Source organism: Zingiber officinale, chromosome 6A (assembly GCF_018446385.1).
Source record: "Zingiber officinale cultivar Zhangliang chromosome 6A, Zo_v1.1, whole genome shotgun sequence".
Lineage (NCBI taxonomy): Eukaryota > Viridiplantae > Streptophyta > Magnoliopsida > Zingiberales > Zingiberaceae > Zingiber > Zingiber officinale.
In genome coordinates this window covers 76,142,078-76,160,200 of record NC_055997.1, presented here as the reverse complement: position 1 = coordinate 76,160,200, position 18,123 = coordinate 76,142,078, and the positions used below count along the sequence as shown (strand labels likewise).

General features: G+C 40.0%; 1 protein-coding gene across 1 annotated transcript; it reads right to left on the bottom strand.

Annotated features, from left to right (window-relative positions):
- Window positions 1-16,387: 16,387 nt before the first annotated feature.
- On the bottom strand, window positions 16,388-17,748 carry LOC121994085 (UDP-D-xylose:L-fucose alpha-1,3-D-xylosyltransferase MGP4-like). The gene is made up of 4 exons (XM_042548249.1): window positions 17,272-17,748; window positions 17,036-17,197; window positions 16,729-16,944; window positions 16,388-16,597 (listed from the first exon to the last, which is right to left on the bottom strand). The coding sequence occupies exons 1-4, from the start codon at window positions 17,710-17,712 to the stop codon at window positions 16,388-16,390; spliced, it is 1,029 nt and encodes a 342-aa protein (XP_042404183.1). The 5' UTR covers window positions 17,713-17,748.
- Between the last annotated feature and the right edge of the window lie 375 nt (window positions 17,749-18,123).

Here is an 18,123-nt window from a genome sequence, read left to right as displayed (position 1 = left end):
GGAGGATGAGGTCTTCTTCTTTTCTTCCAGGTCTAGGATTAATTTTCTCAAAAAGTTTCCTATATTCCACAAGGAATGGAAACCCCAATTCTTTTTTGTCAAACCCCTAGGTTCCATTTCTTGGCCAACTCATTGGTAGCGAGAATTGCCCCTCTTCTAACTTTGAAAGACTATCACCTAGAGTGGGCCTACTACAGCACATCCTAGAAACTACTGTGCATGCAGTTCAGTAGCAATGCACTACTCGAGGAAGGACTGTTGCACATGTTTAAGCTTAGCCCAAGACCAACTTCTCTCATCGCTTCATTTGATAAGAATCCTCATTTTCACAAGTTTTGATATCTACATGTTATTTTTTAAAGCCGGCACAATGATGAGAGCTCGCGAAGATTGCACCAGAGAATTTACCCAAGTTCTAATGTCATTAAGTAAAGAAATAACTTTAGAAATTCTGGTTTAAGGGATATCCTAGGGTATAAGGGATACCCTAGGGACTAGTCATATAATTGCTAGAGTTATCCCCTTTACTTCCTAACGGTAGATTAATATAATTAAGTAGAAGAGACAACCTAGAAATTTTAGTTAAAGGGATACTCTCTATCATAGGGCTCCAGTCATACAATTGCTAGATTAAGAAAATCTCTTTCTAACATTAATTTAGGAAAACTCCTAAAACTCTAATTAGTCTCCCTTATAGAGAATTGATTTTCATTTCAAGGCGATACCTTAGAAAGTAATAGATATCCTCTATCATAGGGTCCTATGGTCATAGAATATAAAGCACCTCCTCTACATGGTGACCAAAACCCTACATCTGACTATATTGACCTCACACACATTTTGTCAAATACATATAAGACACAACACTCAAGAACAAGTCAAAAAACATATTGTAGCACAAGAAAATGTCTAAATACATAATTCATACATCAACGTTACATCAAAATTACTTTCTACTCCTAGAATATAGAGAATCTACTCTATTGCATAGGAAATACAATTAAGAGATGAGAAATAAATTATCCTACAATCAAAACATGAGATAGAAAAGAGACAAATGCTTATCAATGCATTGTCAATCTCATCGGATGAAGTCCTAGCTCCAAAGGTGGATGAATCATGCAGATCAGTAAAAATAGAAGCACAAGGATTCCTCCAAGGGGAAGAACCCTTCTTCAAGGAAAGGAGAAGAGACCTCAATCCAAAGATGAGTCAAAGAATGAATTTTTTAACCTTTTTATACCTTCTCCAATCTGTCCAGATCTACCAAATTTACAGAGCTCCATTAAAATGGGTTTTCACCCATTAAACCTAATTTTCTCATGTTTCATCCTGAACCAAAGTTGTATCTCTTGAAATTCTCTACATTCTGATAGTTTAATCGATTCATTTCTCTAACCAAACCAAAAGTTATGGTGGTTTAAAGTTTGGTCTATAGTATGGGAGGAGGAACCAAAGTAGCCATGCATGGGAGGCACGACCATATCTTTTAACACGACTTTAATGTGGTTTTATCTATTGAACTCTGAATCAAAGTTGTAGTTATTAAATTTATCTATATTTTGGTATCTGAAAAAGCCCATAACTCGAATTGAGGATAATGTTATGTCTGTTTTACTTTTGCTCTGTAGTGACATCTGGAATTCAACATGGTTGTACCTAAAATGCACGACCATACCATGTTACTCATGGGAAGAACTATGTGTTGGTGCAGCGGAGGCCGGCAAGAGGGGGGGTGAATTGCTCCTAAAAAAAATTAAATATACCCTCCTCGTACTTTCAACTCAATTAGTGCAATAGTTAAATAAAACAGTAAAAGAAAGACACAGGAGAATTAACCTGATTACAACCAAGGAGGTTGTTAATCCAGGGCAGTAGCAAAAGTGCAGTAAAAAAAATCTCCTTTGTTGAAGGCGGAGAAGTCTTTTACACTTTCAAAAGCTCAGAACTATTGCTAGGAAACACTACAAATTGAATGCTTGAGTTGATATTGAATTCCTAGCTCCAGGGGCCTTTATATAGGTCCTGAAAATCCTATCCCGAGGCTCCAAGGCGCCTCCAACGAGGGTCCAAGGCACCTCCATGGGAGTCAGCGGATAAAACTTTATCCGCGTGTAGAACGGTCACTTTGACTGGTTGAAGGCGCCTCCAACCTGGCTGAAGGCGCCTCCAACCTGGTTGAAGGCGCCTTCAAGCTGGAGGCGCCTCCAGTCAGGTTGGAGGCGCCTCCAAGCTGGCAGCTCAACTCCTTTGACTTCGTTTCCATCTTGTTGCGACTTCCGATGCTCCGATCTTTTGGGTGATTGTGGCCAACTGAAATAGGGCTCACCCGAACCCAATTTCCGGCCTTCCTCGAGCAGCCTTCCGTCCCAGATTAACGTCCCTCGAATGCCGCGCACGGTCTTCACGCCCACCGGAGTACTCTTCCGCAGCTCTCTCGTCCTTCGGACGCACCGAGCCCGTCGGCTCCCTTCCCGTGTCGTCCTTCTCGCTAGCTGCATCTTCCACTCGACTTCCTGTGCTCCTAAGCTCCTACACACTCAGACACAGGGATCAAGTACAACGCAGGACCTAACCAACTTGGTTGATCACATCAAAACTATCACGGGGTCCAACAATCTCCCCCTTTTTGATGTGCATCAACCCAAGTTTAAGTTAGGGACAACATAGACATAAATAGTAATGTTAAAGGTAAATTACTAGACTAACAGGTTTAAGTACAATTTTACAATAAATAAAATTGCAACACCTTTTCAAAAAAATTTGCAATAAGTAAACATTTAAAATTTTATCTCCCCCTTGAAATTGTACCTTTCTCTCCCCCTTTGATCACAGCAAAAATGAGGGTTAAGAAAATATGAAAAAATATAACTTAAGTTAAGTGAAATGTATAGAATTTTTTAAAAAAATTCTAAGTTAAAAATGAAAAAAAAATTTAAGTCAAATTTTTGAATTTTCAGAAAAATTTTCTACGTCAATATGTATTTTTCAAAAATTTCTAAGTCAAAATGAATTTTTCCCAAAAAAAATTTCTAAGTCAAATTTTTGAATTTTCAGAAAAAATTTTCTAAGTCAATAAAAAAAAAATTCTAAGTCAAATTTAAATTTTTGAATTTTCACAATCTGACTTTTTAGAATTTTAAAAAGATTTAAAAACTTTTAAAGCATTATTTAATTCTAGTTTAATGCTTTTTCAGAAAGTTAATTAAACATTTTCTTTCAATATTTTAGCTTCCAAGTTGTGACGAGGCACTAGGCCTTCTTGGTTATTGGAGCAACAACCACTTCCTTAGACAAAGCTTCCATAAAGAATTTCAATGTTTAATTTTCTCACTGTAAGCTTTTAATTTTTGATAGATTAATTAAGTACAAATTTTGGAACCCAATAGAGGTTCCTTCTTACAGGATTATTCAAAAATCTAGGGGGTACATAGTTTCTTGGTATTTTCCTAAGTTGTCCTTGATGCTTCCTTATATACCAATTTAATTTACCATAAATTCTAATTTTTGACTTTGGAAATTTCTTTAAGCATGCATCATTTTTCAATTTTTCAATTTCTAATTTTAAATTTTCATTTTCTGATTTCATACTATCGTACATTTCAAGTGGACATGCTTTTGCTAATTTCATTTTTAATTCTTTATTTTCTTTTTCTAATTCGAATAAATCTTTAGAAAGCGATTTAATAAATCGAAATGACTGAGATGAGGTTAGATTGCGTACCTTACTTACCTGATCAGGTGACGCTCCCCCTTCACTGCTGCTTTCTTCTGACGTTCCTCCCCCTTCGTCGATGCTCATCTCTGAGCTGGACATTTCTTCTTGCTGATGGTTGGCCATCAGTGCTAGTCCCGAGAATTCTTCGACTTCCGATTCGGAGGATGACGAATCATCCCACGTTGCCTTTAGGTTCTTGTGTTTGGAGGGTGCTAGCTTCTTGTATTTTGGCTTTTCCCTTTCTTTCTCCTTTCTCTTTAGCTTTGGGCAGTCATCTTTGATGTGCCCCTCTTCGTTGCAGTTGTAACAGCGAACAGTCCTCTTCTTTCGATGATGCCTCTGCGATTTAAATTTGTTAGTACTAAAAAACTTATTGAAGCGTCTTACCAGTAGTGTCGCTTCGGATTCGTCGACTGAGGCTTCGGAGTCAGAATTGTTCATCTTTGCCTTTAAGGCAATGTTCTGACTTGTCTTCTCTGCTCCGATGGGTTCTGAAACTCGAGATTCGTGAAGTTCAAAAGTGAAAAATAATTGTTCTAAAGTACTTACCTCGAGGTCCTTAGAGATGTAATACGCATCTACTAAGGAAGCCCACTCTGGAGTTCTAGGGAAGGCGTTGAGCGCGTACCGGATAGAGTCCCGGTTGGTTACCTCTTCTCCAAGGTTCGTTAGTTGCGTTATCAGCTCCTTGATTCTCGCTTGGAGTTGCGCTACCTTCTCACCTTGGTTCATCCGGAGGTTTGTTAACTGGTTCCGGAGGATGTCACGCTTTGCTAGCTTTGCTTCGGAAGTACCTTCGTGTAGCTCCAGGAATTTTTCCCAGAGATCTTTCGCTGAGTAGTAGCTTCCGATTCGATTTACTTCTTGTGGTGGTAGAACGCTGAGCAGGTGGAACTCTGCCTTTCCGTTGGCGACGAAATCGGCTTGCTCCTTCTTGCTCCATGTGTTTTCTTCTTTGTCTTTCGGCGCTGCAAAACCATATTTCATCGTAATTAGAATATCAAAATCCGTTTTAAAAAATACCTCCATTTTGCGCTTCCATGTGGCGAAGTCTCCGTCGAACTTCGGGGGATGGATGTTCGCTCCGGCCATCGTCTTGATCGTAGTGCTTCAGTTGGCGGTTAGTCCTTCTGAGGCGATCAGGCTCTGATACCACTTGTTGGTGCAGCGGAGGCCGGTAAGAGGGGGGGGTGAATTGCTCCTAAAAAAAATTAAATATACCCTCCTCGTACTTTCAACTCAATTAGTGCAATAGTTAAATAAAACAGTAAAAGAAAGACACAGGAGAATTAACCTGGTTACAACCAAGGAGGTTGTTAATCCAGGGCAGTAGAAAAAGCACAGTAAAAAAAATCTCCTTTGCTGAAGGCGGAGAAGCCTTTTACACTTTCAAAAGCTCAGAACTATTGCTAGGAAACACTATAGATTGAATGCTTGAGTTGATATTGAATTCCTAGCTCTAGGGGCCTTTATATAGGTCCTGGAAATTCTATCCCGAGGCTCCAAGGTGCCTCCAACGAGGGTCCAAGGTGCCTCCATGGGAGTCAGCGGATAAAACTTTATCCGCGCGCAGAACGGTCACTTTGACTGGTTGAAGGCGCCTCCAACCTGGCTGAAGGTGCCTCCAACCTGGTTGAAGGTGCCTTCAACCTGGTTGAAGGCGCCTTCAAGATGGAGGCGCCTCCAGTCAGGTTGGAGGCGCCTCCAAGCTGGCAGCTCAACTCCTTTGACTTCGTTTCCATCTTGTTGCGACTTCCGATGCTCCGATCTTTTGGGTGATTGTGGCCAACCGAAATAGGGCTCACCCGAACCCAATTTCTGGCCTTCCTCGAGCAGCCTTCCGTCCCGGCTTAACGTCCCTCGAACGCCGCGCACACTCTTCATGCCCACCGGAGTACTCTTCCGCAGCTCTCTCGTTCTTCGGACGCACCGAGCTCGTCGGCTCCCTTCCCGTGCCGTCCTTCTCGCTAGCTGCGTCTTCCGCTCGACTTCCCGTGCTCCTAAGCTCCTGTACACTCAGACACAGGGATCAAGTACAACGCAGGACCTAACCAACTTAGTTGATCACATCAAAACTATCACGGGGTCCAACACTATGAAGTTAGCATGTCCGTGTTCTTTAGCTTGTCCTAGTCATGTGAGAGAAATTTGGCTCCATTTTTACATCATTTGGACTCCTATTTTGTCCAAGGAACTTGGGCATAATAGGGGACAATTTATGTGTTGAGCTATGGAAGAGGCAATACCCCACCTGCCCAGTCACACGGCCGTGTCACCACACAATGGAGGGACATGACTGTGTGGTTTCACAAGACCACACTTTGCTTTGGCTATAGATAAATGACACGGTTGTGCCATTTGGCATGGTCAGGCCGTGTGCACTATTGGATTTGATGATGCACGATTGAGGGAGAGGCACGACCCTATCTTTTGTCATGGCCTGCCCATAGCTACTCTCTGGTGATGGGGTACGGCCATGCCAGGAGGCACGACCAATTGTTTGTCTTTTCCAGAGTTGCTCTAATGTGCGTCTTTGCACCATTTCCACTCCAAATTGCGTCGTGTCAATCAAAATAAACAAAGAATAGATCTCTAAATAAAAGAAATGGAAGTAAGACATAATAATAAAATAGGATACGATAAACATACATTATACTCATGAAATACAAGTATATGTGTGTTAAAGAATGCATAAAAATATATATAATATACACATATCACATCCCCAGATCCCTAGACATAAACCTTCTTATCCTCAAGCAAAAACCTGCTATCTAGATTTCTGAGGTTAAATAGTGCATCGTAATCTTTAGTGAATTAGTCTAATCCTATCAAGTGATTTCAATGGTGAGAAAGATACAAAAGTTATTAGAATATGACCTATGTAATAGTTCTCCGTGCTCAATGTAATATTGGTTTTAAATTTTTAAGTATAAATCACTAAGTCTAGTCAAGTCATCATAAGACTGTGCTCCTTATGCTCCCAGTGATAGACACTTACCTGCCATTTGCATGGTTCATCCTTCTCAATCTATCTAGGGTCGTAAAGGCATGCTCGATATTAAAAGAAACATAGTAGTATTTTCCAAGTAACCTAACTCGGTCTCAAAGGAATAGCATACTAGTTTCCTCTCACGATAATTATTTTTTTATATCTCTTATTCATTTTTTTATTTTTTTCTCTAATTGATTGCAATGTGCAACACTTGAACATAAATGCACATGAATGCAAATGTAGGAATATTTTAATTTTTCCAAATGAGATAACATGATTTGAGTCTCATTCAGTAACTAAAATGTAGTTTAAAAAAATCACCATGGAAACACTGGTACTAATCAAGTTCTATGAATTATAACTATTTTCAAAGTTATCTACCATCAAAACTAGGCAAAGGTGGAGAGATCCTAAAATAAGATCAATACTTAAACTCTTACAGTAAAAACATTACTCACTTTATGCTAACATGAATAGAAAAAAATAGATCCCTAACATACTAACATCATATGTAACAATAAACTACATAAAATCGAGAACAAGCGTACTAGTATTTTTACATTAAGGAACAAATAATCATAACGTATTGTATAATGCAACCAAAAATTTTTTTTATTATACAAAAAGGAATGTAAAGAAATATGACAAAAATTAAACTAAAGAAATATGACAAAACTAAACTAAAAAATTATGATAAAAACTAAACTGAACAATATTTAACTGAAGGCATGTTATTTTTTACAGAGGACATAATGATGAGGGTATCGCTAAACAAGGTGATAAAGCTTATGGTAGTAGAGCTGGAAGTGAGTGCTGGAAGCACTCTGAGTAGAAATCATCAATTTCACCGAGGTAAAGGAGCATAATTGGCTCCGGCTATAGCCCCAATAGAGGGAGAATCATAATCGGTGGTCAGGGAGCCAAGGCCGATAGGAGAATCCAAGAGGTCTCCTACTGGTCAACCCAACACCTCAAGATTGATTTCATTTGCGGAGTTGGAAGCCCCTCTTAGAATTGCAAGGAAAAGGCATTGCTCATCTAGACCCTCGGTTGAACAATTATCCGCCCCTACACAAGTCCCTATCGGATCCTTAGCTTCACCGATCCGTTTGCCAAATCAACTACTAGATGCGCTAGTCAGATCGGAGGATCAACTAGCTATAGCGCATCTCCCAACATCTCCTAGGACCTCTATTTTTTTGAATCGGGAACTTCTCTCATGGAAGCAGGCCTTCGCATGCTCCCCTAGACTTGAGTTCTTCAGGCCACCAGGGGAATTGGTTAGGCGAAGAAGAAATCCTCTTTGCCATGGAATTATCCCAAGACCCAGTCTAGGAGGTGTATAAGATATACCTTACCCTTTATGATCTAACAACCCTTGCCTGGAAAAACAAGGAAGCAGTGACCAAAGACATGCACATCTGAGCTTTAGTAGGGGAACTTTTATTGGATGGGGCTATGCACATGTCTCAACTACTGCTATTTATCCAGCGATACCCTTAAATTCGCTAGGGTTGTTGAGATCTATTGGGTCGTATAGCCCCTTCTCAAGAAATTTTGGTTGCGTCTCAATAGGAAATAATTGCAGTATAGTCAGAAGTCAATGGTCTGAAACGACAACAAACAGACCCTGCTTCTAACCCTGCAACAATCACCCAACTGTGGAGGTGATGCTGGGCAGGATATTGATTATCTTGCGGGCTAATGAGAGGGGAGATTGGAGGAGAACTCAAGAAAAGACAATGCCAAAAACAAGAGAAACTCATTGGATTTACCCAAAAAATAAGACTTTGTATAACAAATGAGCAATCAATCCTTATACAAATAGATAAGTGTTTATATAGATTCTAGACCCTAAGACAAAGAAAGCAAAAAAAATTCTAATATATGGACCTAAATTTTAATCTTGTAAAGAAAAAAAAAGAGATCTTTCCAAAAAAGAAAATCTCTTGACATAAATTAAAATTAATAAAATAGGACTTTGTTACAAACTAATTATGACCTATAATTACCAAGAATGCTAAAAAATTATCCTAAATACCATAAAAATAAAAATTACTAAAAATAGTAATAAACTCTTCAGAAGCTCGGTTGAGGGGCTAAACTATAGAATTTGGACCTAAAAATTTGGTAGTTATGCGTAGCCCATAAAAAGTATAGATTTTCAAATTCTAGATGTGTGGTCACCGACAGAGCCTGATTCTGACTCCCAAGTCAAAAGTATTTGAAGTTAAAAGGGGCATGTTGGATTGGACTTGCATTAGTCTCTCTGGGTTGAAAAGAACTCGCCCTCAAATTTACAGCACCCTCATCAGCATCCACTGAATAAGGAATCAAGTGCTTCACATTGAAGACATTAGACATCTTTAGATAACTAGGAAGGTGCATCTTGTAGGCATTGCCATTGATCTTTACCAGTATCTCACATGGTCTAATTTTTCAATACTTTAGCTTATTGTACTCACCAACAGGGAAATGATCATGGGTTAAAATAGCTCAGACAAAATCTCTGACCTCAAAAAGTACTTGACAATGATGACTATCAACCCAAATTTTATGCTTGGTATTGCTATCCAGAATTAAACCAGTTTCACCTGCTCATGAATATTTTGAAAATGTTCTATCATCTCATCTTCTTTAGAATTAAATCGTCACATACATAGGGCAGGGGCTAAGTCCAGAACCCCTAATAGGTTTCACCCATAGACAATCTCGAAAGGACTCAAACCTATGGTCTTGTTTCTTGATTTGTTGTAGGTAAACTCTACTTGAGGTAATTTCAAGTCCCACCGCTTTGTCTTAGTTCCTGTTAGACACCTCAAAAGTTTGTCCAAACTCTGATTCACCATCTCAGTCTAACCATCTGTCTAAGGGTGATATGCACTGCTAAAGTTCAATTTTGTTCCTAGTTTTCCCCATAAGCTTTACTTGAAATTGCTGATAAACTTGGTATTACAGTCTGAAGTCCTGGATCGAGGCATGCTATGTAAGCGCATGATCTTCTTGAAGTAAAGATGAGCAATTAGGACAACATCCACAGTTTTCCTACAAGCTACAAAGTTTGCCATCTTTGAAAAACTGTCAACCACAACAAGAATAAAATCTGAGGTTAATTGGGTGTGCAGTAATCCCAATATAAAATCCATGCTGACATCAAACCAAAGAGCTTTAGGGATAGGTAAGGGTACACACTTGTATTGGTGAGCACCCCTTTAGATTGCTGGGATACAAAATATCAATCCATAAAGTGGGTCACATCATTGGTGAACTTGGGCCAATAAAAATTGGTAGAGACGAGGTCAATGTCTTATCACATCCAAAGTACCTCTCATTATAAAGTTCGCTCATGATCTGCTCCCTCAGAGATCAATCTGGAATGTACAACTGCAACCCACGAAATAGATAACCATTATGCAAAATAAAATCATGTCGGTGTCCACCATGTACCTCCTAGAATATCATTTTGAATGATGGGTCAGTTATGTACATATATGAAGAAACCTCAAATCCCTCAACACTTGTACTCATAATGGTGAGTAATGAAGGATGATGACTCAAGGCATCTACAACACAATTCAGACTTCTAACATGGTGTCTCAGCATGAAGGTGAACTCCTCTAAATAAGTCACCCATTTGGCATGTTGCCTAGTCAGCTTGTGTTGACCATTGATGTATTTCAATGCTTCATGATCAGTAAACAAGATGAATTCCTTCTATATTAGGTAGCAATGTCAATGCTTTAAGGGCTGAATAATGACATAGAACTAAAGCAATTGGATGCCCATATTGACTCAGAACACCTTCTATACTAATGCTAGATGTATCACAATTGATCTCGAACACTTGGTTAAAATCAAGAAGTGCTAGAGCTGGTGGCTTGATCATCTTTTGCTTTGACCAGTTGAAAACTAGCCTCTACTTCTTTAGACCACTTGAAATTTCATACCTTGAGACACTCGATGATGGAAACAATCAGAGTGCTAAAATTTTTTATGAACCGATGGTAGAAAGAAGCCAAACTGTGGAAACTTTTGACATCGTGCAAGGTACACGGCTGCGGCCACTCCAAGACTGTATTATCTTTGCTTGATCTACTTGCACACCATCAATAGACACAATAATTCCACGGAAAGTTACCGATTTAGTAAAGAAAGAATACTTCCTCATGTTGCTAAATAAGCATTCTATCTATAACTTTTCATGGAGGTGATCAAAGTGGGATTCCCATGTCTGATTGTAGATGAGAATGCCATCAAAGTAGACCACCACACATTTTCCCATGAAAAGTCGTAGAATCTTATGCATAAACCTCATGAAGGTGCTCAGTGCATTAGACAATTCAAAAGGCATGCCATCCACTCATATGGCCCATGTTGCGTCTTGAATGCAGTTTTCCATTCATCTCTGAGTCTTATTCTAATTTGATAGTATCCGCTTTTAAGGTCAATTTTTAAGAAGATTTCAGAACCGGATAACTGATCCAACATGTCATCCAAGTGGGGAATTGTGAATCTATACTTTATCGTGATCTACTTGATGGCTTGGTTGTTGATGTACATACGCCATGAACCACCTTTCTTTGGCACTAGTAGGACTGTAACTAAACATGAGCTCATGCTCTTATACATATAGCTATTCTTCAGTAATTCCACCACCTGTCATTGTAATTCTTCAGCCTCCTTGGGACTTAGGTGATATGCTAGTCAGTTAAGCAAGCTTGACCTCAAAATAAGGTCAATCTGATATTGGATATCTCGCATGGGTGGTAGCCCAAAAGGAAGATCTTCTGGCATCATCTCATCATAATCTGCTAGCAGTTGTTGTACTTCAGCTGGTAACTCAATGTCTATGGCTACGACTTCACTCTAGTGCAGTAGTAAAGCATAGACAACGCCTTCATACACCATCTCATCTAAAAACCTAGATATAGAAAGTAGATTAGTATTCTTGGCTACCAAAATTAGAGTGGTTCCTTCCTGCCATGGTGCCAACACAATCTTTTTTTTCCTTGACTTGAAGGGTATATGTATTCTTTCACCCATCATGAATAGCACTGTGATCAGATTGCTAAGGCCACCCCAATAATACATGTCATGCATCCATAGTCACCACATCACACCAAGTATTATCAAAATATTTGTCAATTGAAAAAGACATGAGACATCGTCGACCTACAGTTACCTCACTATCTTTATTCAACCAGGATAACTTGTATGGTTTAGGATGACAATCTGTTTTCAGTTGCAATTTCTAGATAGCCTTAGCAGAGATTACATTCTCACAACTTCCACTATCGATGATCATCTTGTAGACTTTATTAACGATGGTGTAGGTAGTATGAAACATATTGGTTTTCAACCAATTTTCCTCCTGATCGCCCTTAGGAGTCAGCAAACTCTTACAAACGACAATGTCTTTTGGCCATGACCATAAATCACCTTATCAGATGCATTATACTCCGGGTCATTAATTGCTTCAATCTCTTTTTCTGTATCTTCCTCAATCAACAGATTTTTACCTTTCTGATTAGTAGGAGAAGGTTTCTTGCATCGATTAGCCTTGTGTTCCTATTTGCCACAATGATAACACATGATATGAGCATTAGGATTATAGAACATGAAACTTGATGGCAAATGGATCAATTGTTTTGGTCGCCCCTCACCACTAGCTTCTGATTCTATTATTTTTCAACAACTAGTGCACGCTGGTAGGCTTTAGACACCATCAAAAATGAATGAAGGCTGAGGGAAGCTTGTAGGGGATGACGCAACCCCCTATGTATCATGCGATCATTTGCTCCTCCGTCTCAGATAGGCCATTTTGGGCTATCAGCTAATGGAATTCTTCTGTATAATTGTCAACTCATCTCATGCCCTATTGCAATGAGTGAAGTCACTGAAATATAATTTGGTGTAGCCGAAAGGTAGAAAGTTACCACTTAACTTCTTCTTCATCTTCTCCTAGTCATCTATTTTGACTTGCCCTATCTGTCCTATGAACACCACATCTGTTCCCACCACACCGATGCCCGTCCCTTGAGTCTGATGGCAATAAGCTTCACCTTCATCCAATCTAGAACCTACTTATATTCAAATATTTGCTCAACTTCGTTCAACCAATCGACAAAACTCTCTACTTATAACATACGAGAAAATTCAGATAGTTCAACTTGAAATCCAAGGTTTTTATAAGGCTCTTCCCAAACATGACATTCCTAGCTAGCATTCTGACAGTAGTAAGGATTCTCAAAGGTAGACTTAGATCCTTTATCTGAAATCCCTAGACCTTCAAGATTTCACGCTGCCACCATTGCTGATATCTACTGGGTTAACTCTGCAACTTGCCTCCGTAAATCCTCAATCATCATTATATCCTAGACGCTGCACCCATGGTGCTCGGCTACCTCAATCAGGACCTACCTATTGTTGTTGTAAGAATCTTGAGTGAGTTTTGATATGATTAGCCATGTTAAGTTATGTCCTATTGTATTTGATCCTTGTGTCTAAGTGTATAGGAACTTAGGAATACAAGTCAAGTGGAAGACACAGCTAGCGAGAAGGATTGTACGTGAAGTGAGTCGATAGACTCAGTGCATTCGAGAGACAAGGTGGTGTGGAAGAGTACACCAGCAGACGAGAAGGACGCACGACGCTTCCGAGGGATGAGAAGATGAAGCGGTAGACTACTCGAGGAGAAGGTCGAGTTGAGTTCGGATAAGCTCAACTCTAGATAGGCAGAGAATCACCCAAGTGACCAGAGAAGCAGTCGAACAAGTCAACATGAAGTTGACTTATCCAGGCACCTGGACCAAGTCCAGGCGCTCGGACTCTAGGTGCCCAGACCACCCTGGTACAATAGGGGCGCCTTGGCGAGACGTTTCTACGAGGATGATGTCGAAGTTCATGTCAGCAACACTCCAAACACCCAGACCGGTCCAAGCGCTAGGGTGAGGATAAAATTTTATCGTGAAGCTATTGAAGAGTCGTTGGGGCGGCTGGACCTACTTCAGGCGCCCGGAGCTGCCACGTCAGCTAACGACTAAATTCTACCAGTAGGCTATAAATAGAGTCATGGTCCTAGGAGTTTTAAATACAATGCTTGTTTCAATTATTTACTACTTTTTAGTTTTCTGTACTTAATTATTGTAAGAGGCTACTCCGTCGAAAGGAGATTTTTAGTGGAGCTTTCAAAGTCTTAAACTAACAACTGTCTCAGTTGTAACCAAGTAAATTGCTCGTGTCTCTTACTTTTCTTTTATGTTTTTATTTCTAACTAACTAATGTGTTTGTCTTTGATAAAATCAGAGAATAAAAGAAAGTGTTGATTTTATTTTCAAAGTAATTCACCTCCCTCTCGACGGCTGTACCGGGGCCTATAGTTACAACCGTGACCATGACCACAATGACCCTCCATTGAATCTGACGCTCGACTTTCTTAATCAGACACTGCCAGCTCTGATACCAACTAATGTTAGGCAGGATAAAAATTATCCCACGGGCTAACGAGAAGGAAATTGGAGAACTCAAGAAGAGAGAATGTTAAAAATAAGGGAAACTCGTAGGATTTACCAGAAAAATAAACTTTGTTTAATAAAAGAGGGATGAATTCTCATACAAATAAACATGTGTTTATATAGATTCTAGACCCTAAGATAAAGAAAGGAAAGAAATCACAATATATGGGCCTCGATTCTAATCTTGTAAAGAAAGAAAAGTGATCTTTCCAGAAAAGACAATTTCTTGACAGAAATTAAAATTAATAAAATAAGACACTGTTATAAACTAATTATAACCCATAATTACTAGGAATACCAAAAATACCATAACTACTATAAAAGTAGAAATTATTAAAAATAGTAATAAAATCTTCAAAGGATCGGCTGAGGGCCTAAATAGTGGAATTTGGGCCCCAAAATTGGCAGTTATTGATACATCATAAAATATATAGATTTTCAAATTTTGCATGTGTGACCATCGATAGAGCCTGATTTCGATTCCTGAGTCAAAAGTTATGATCATTTAAAGTTTAAAGCATCATGTTGGGTTGAACCTGAATTAGGAGGGAGATAGTGGAGGTAAGGATAGAAAGAATTAGCCTGGCACATAGTGTGAGTCAGTTGCAAGAGGAGATAGACATGTTGATAGTTGTTGTAGCTAGCGATCAAATGAAATTGGAAACCATCGCAACCAAGGAGGCAGCTGCCCAAGCTGGTTTAGATGTCAGTCGGAAGGAGCTGGGGCTTTTGAGAGTGGAACTAGGAGCCAGTCGAGGGGAGGTTGAGTCGGCCAAGGCCCTAGCGAAAATCTAGCGATGCAATCTAAAGGTTGTCCTTATTGCAATTGAAGAAGCCTGAGCTAAGGCTCAAGGCCAGGAAGCCTCCTTGGCAGAGCTATAGGCCTCTATGGCAAAGGTGGAGGCATAAAAGGACTAGTTAAAGGGCCAGGTGTTGAATCTTAAGGAGCACTAGGCAAGAGAAGACTAGCGTTGGGCTATTAAGAAAAAAGAATTCCTTCAATCGAAGGAATTTTATTATATGGTCAGTACCCACTTCATCTGAATGGTGCAGCATCAAATTGATAATACCCTGAAGTAATTGGTAGAGAATGGAAAGCTTTTCACTAACTTTCCCCTCTTAGTCATTGACCTTTAGAAAATCAATGAGAGCATCCCTGATGAAGATGCTATTGACTTTAAAGATGTACTTATTGTTTTTGTCAATTTGATGAAAATTTGGGAGATTTGTGTTGCTTTCCACTATGATTGTAGAGATGAGGATCTCGATTCCGACTATGTCTAAGTCTGGGGGAGTTTGGATCCTAAAAAGGATAAGACGATATGGTACTCACTCGACCCTTGTACGAAGGGGAGTCCACTATCGCAGCTTGGAGGTTCTCGACCCTGACTACGTCCAAGTCCATGGGAGTTTGGGACCTAAAAAGGATAAGACAATACGATACTCATTTGACCCTTGTATTTTTCTTTACTTTCTCATTCCACCATCAAAATTTATTCTTAATAATGCATGCCCTTTTGATTCATTGAGTATTCTTTTGATAATTATTTTTAAATTTAATATCTTCTTATTTCATGTTGTATCGCGTTGTTACATATTTCTCTTATTATATATATTTCTATCATCTCTTTAATATAATTTATTTTCCGCTGCTTAGTTTAGCCGTTGTGCATTTCTTTCTTTCATTGATAGCATACTTAGGCATATATTTAATACTGATTTATATTAAGTAGTTAAGTTTTTTCTAATCATATCTTCCATTGCTAATAAGAAATCAAATTAATTTTTCATATTTTGATTCCGATTATTAATACTAATTAGTTTAAATCACAATAAATATTCTAACTATAATAGAAAAAATTTTGCTCATCCAAAAGTGAAATTATTTTTTTTATTTTAAAAATATTCATCATTGAGCTTATTTGTAATAAATAAAAATAAATCAGAAGATAGTTAATATTAAAACAAATTAAAATGTTAAATTGTATCATGTAATAATTAATATTTTTCTATTTTAATAATAAATAAAAGACCAATTATTATCTCTATTAAAATTAACCAACTTAACCATTCCATTCTTCAAAATTAACCAACTTTTTAAAGGAAAACTTGCTACAAGGTAAAACCTGGAGTTGAGTTGAGTGAGTGGATCTTGTTGGCTTATATCCTGCCGAGTGGTGATTCATCAGTGTGGATATCCGCCAGCCAGAGCCCGTATTCTTTGAAACGTTGTATCTTGTTTTGAAGGCCTACGATGTAGTTGTTGTGGACGATGGCGTGCAGGCCTCGAGTTCTCTCCACCCAATCCCCGTTCCGGAAGTATAACCCTCCCGATGGAAATGCAGCTTGAGGTAACAAGTACAAGTCCACCTGCAGCAAACAGAGAGAGATCAATATTGTGAAAAAAAAATTGAAGAAGAGATCGATCGATGATAGCCCTGCATTTGTACTAAATTAGACTAATTCATGAAGTTATGGAGTACGATTAAGCATGGACGTACCTCTCCTGCAGTTTTGTTCAGAGCAGAATTGAAAGCAGGCTGGTCGTTCGTTTGTGTGTTCTCGGACCAGGGCTCGTTTTGGATTTTCTCGATCCAACTGCTCATCGCCATTTTGGCGCCCCTCGTCGGACGGAGGAAAATCATGCAGCTGCAGACGTAGGTCTGGCCGTTGGTCCCTGGCGGCGGCAAGTCATGAGAGTGATTTAGGGGCTTCACCTGTTCATATGGAATTGGGGACGACGGTTCTCAGAGGATATTTACAGCTAGCTAGCACATATTGAAAGCTAGCGTCCACAGTAGTACTTACGGCGACATCGTCGTCGGCGAAGTATACGTCATGATCGCCTTCGAGGTAACGGAATGGATCCGCCACCCACACTATGTCGACGTCGTTGTACATGACGCTGTATCCCAGCTCCAGGACTTGCAGCAAGTGGCGAGGCCTCCGCGATGTGATGTTGTAGAACCCCTGGAGATTAAGCAACTCATGAATTATACCATCAGCTAGCAGCTAGCGATTATGATTAGAGATCGGAGGAGCACCTGAGATCCGTAATCGTGGGCAGTTTGGGAATCGGGAGCGGGCTGGACCAGGACGGCGTGGCCGGGCCACCGGCGGTTGATCTCGTAGAGGGTGGCGTAGTCCTCGGCGAAGATGAGCACCTGGTCCTGCCGCTTCTGCCGCGCGATGCTGATGAGCCAGTTGTTAAGCAAGGGGAGAAAGGGTTCGCTCACGGAGGTAACGATGAGAGTGTCGTTGCGGGCGGCGAAGCCCGCAGCGCGAGCGACCGTGTAGTCCTTCCATCGGGATACGGGTCCGTCATCGTAGAAGAGGGCGGACATGGGTCGACGACCGGGCAATGGGACGAAGACGACGAGGAGGAGGAAGAGCGCGAGGACCGAGAGAAGGCCGGACCGGCTGAGGAGGAAGGAATACACGATGCCTTGTGGCTGGGCGGCGCTGAAAGAGGCACGCGAAGACATCAGTAGGCCGTGTTTAGCCACCGTCGGCAGCGGCTGCTGCCGTTGATTCAGGGACATGAGGGATCGAGGAGAATGATTTAAAAGTTAAAACGACAGGTCGTTGAAGCTTGTACGGCTAGTCTTGTTGACCTATTGCGAGACACCAGTTTCTTGACCTGTGACGTTGCTGTTTAGTAGGCAGAGAAAGAGGACAAGTCCGTAGCCGGCCGATCGGTGGCGGAAGGCAGTAAGGAGGGCGAGGCAGCGGATTGGAAGGCGGCGGCTTGAAATAGGAGGAATTCAATCGCATTTAAACGTTGGTGGGGAAAATCAAATATAGCAAAGAGCAAATGTCTTCATTACTTGGTGTTTCGGTAGTTTCTAAATATTTAGAGTTGGAATTTTAACTACTATATATTATAAGGTGATTTT

Bases quoted from the DNA above. Each gene is read 5' to 3' on its own strand.
- LOC121994085 (XM_042548249.1), bottom strand. From the start codon at position 17,712: ATGTCTTCGCGTGCCTCTTTCAGCGCCGCCCAGCCACAAGGCATCGTG. The intron at 16,945-17,035 runs GTAAGTACTACT...CCATATGAACAG, and splicing joins TCGCCGACGACGATGTCGCC to GTGAAGCCCCTAAATCACTC. The intron at 16,598-16,728 runs GTACGTCCATGC...TGTTTGCTGCAG, and splicing joins TGAACAAAACTGCAGGAGAG to GTGGACTTGTACTTGTTACC.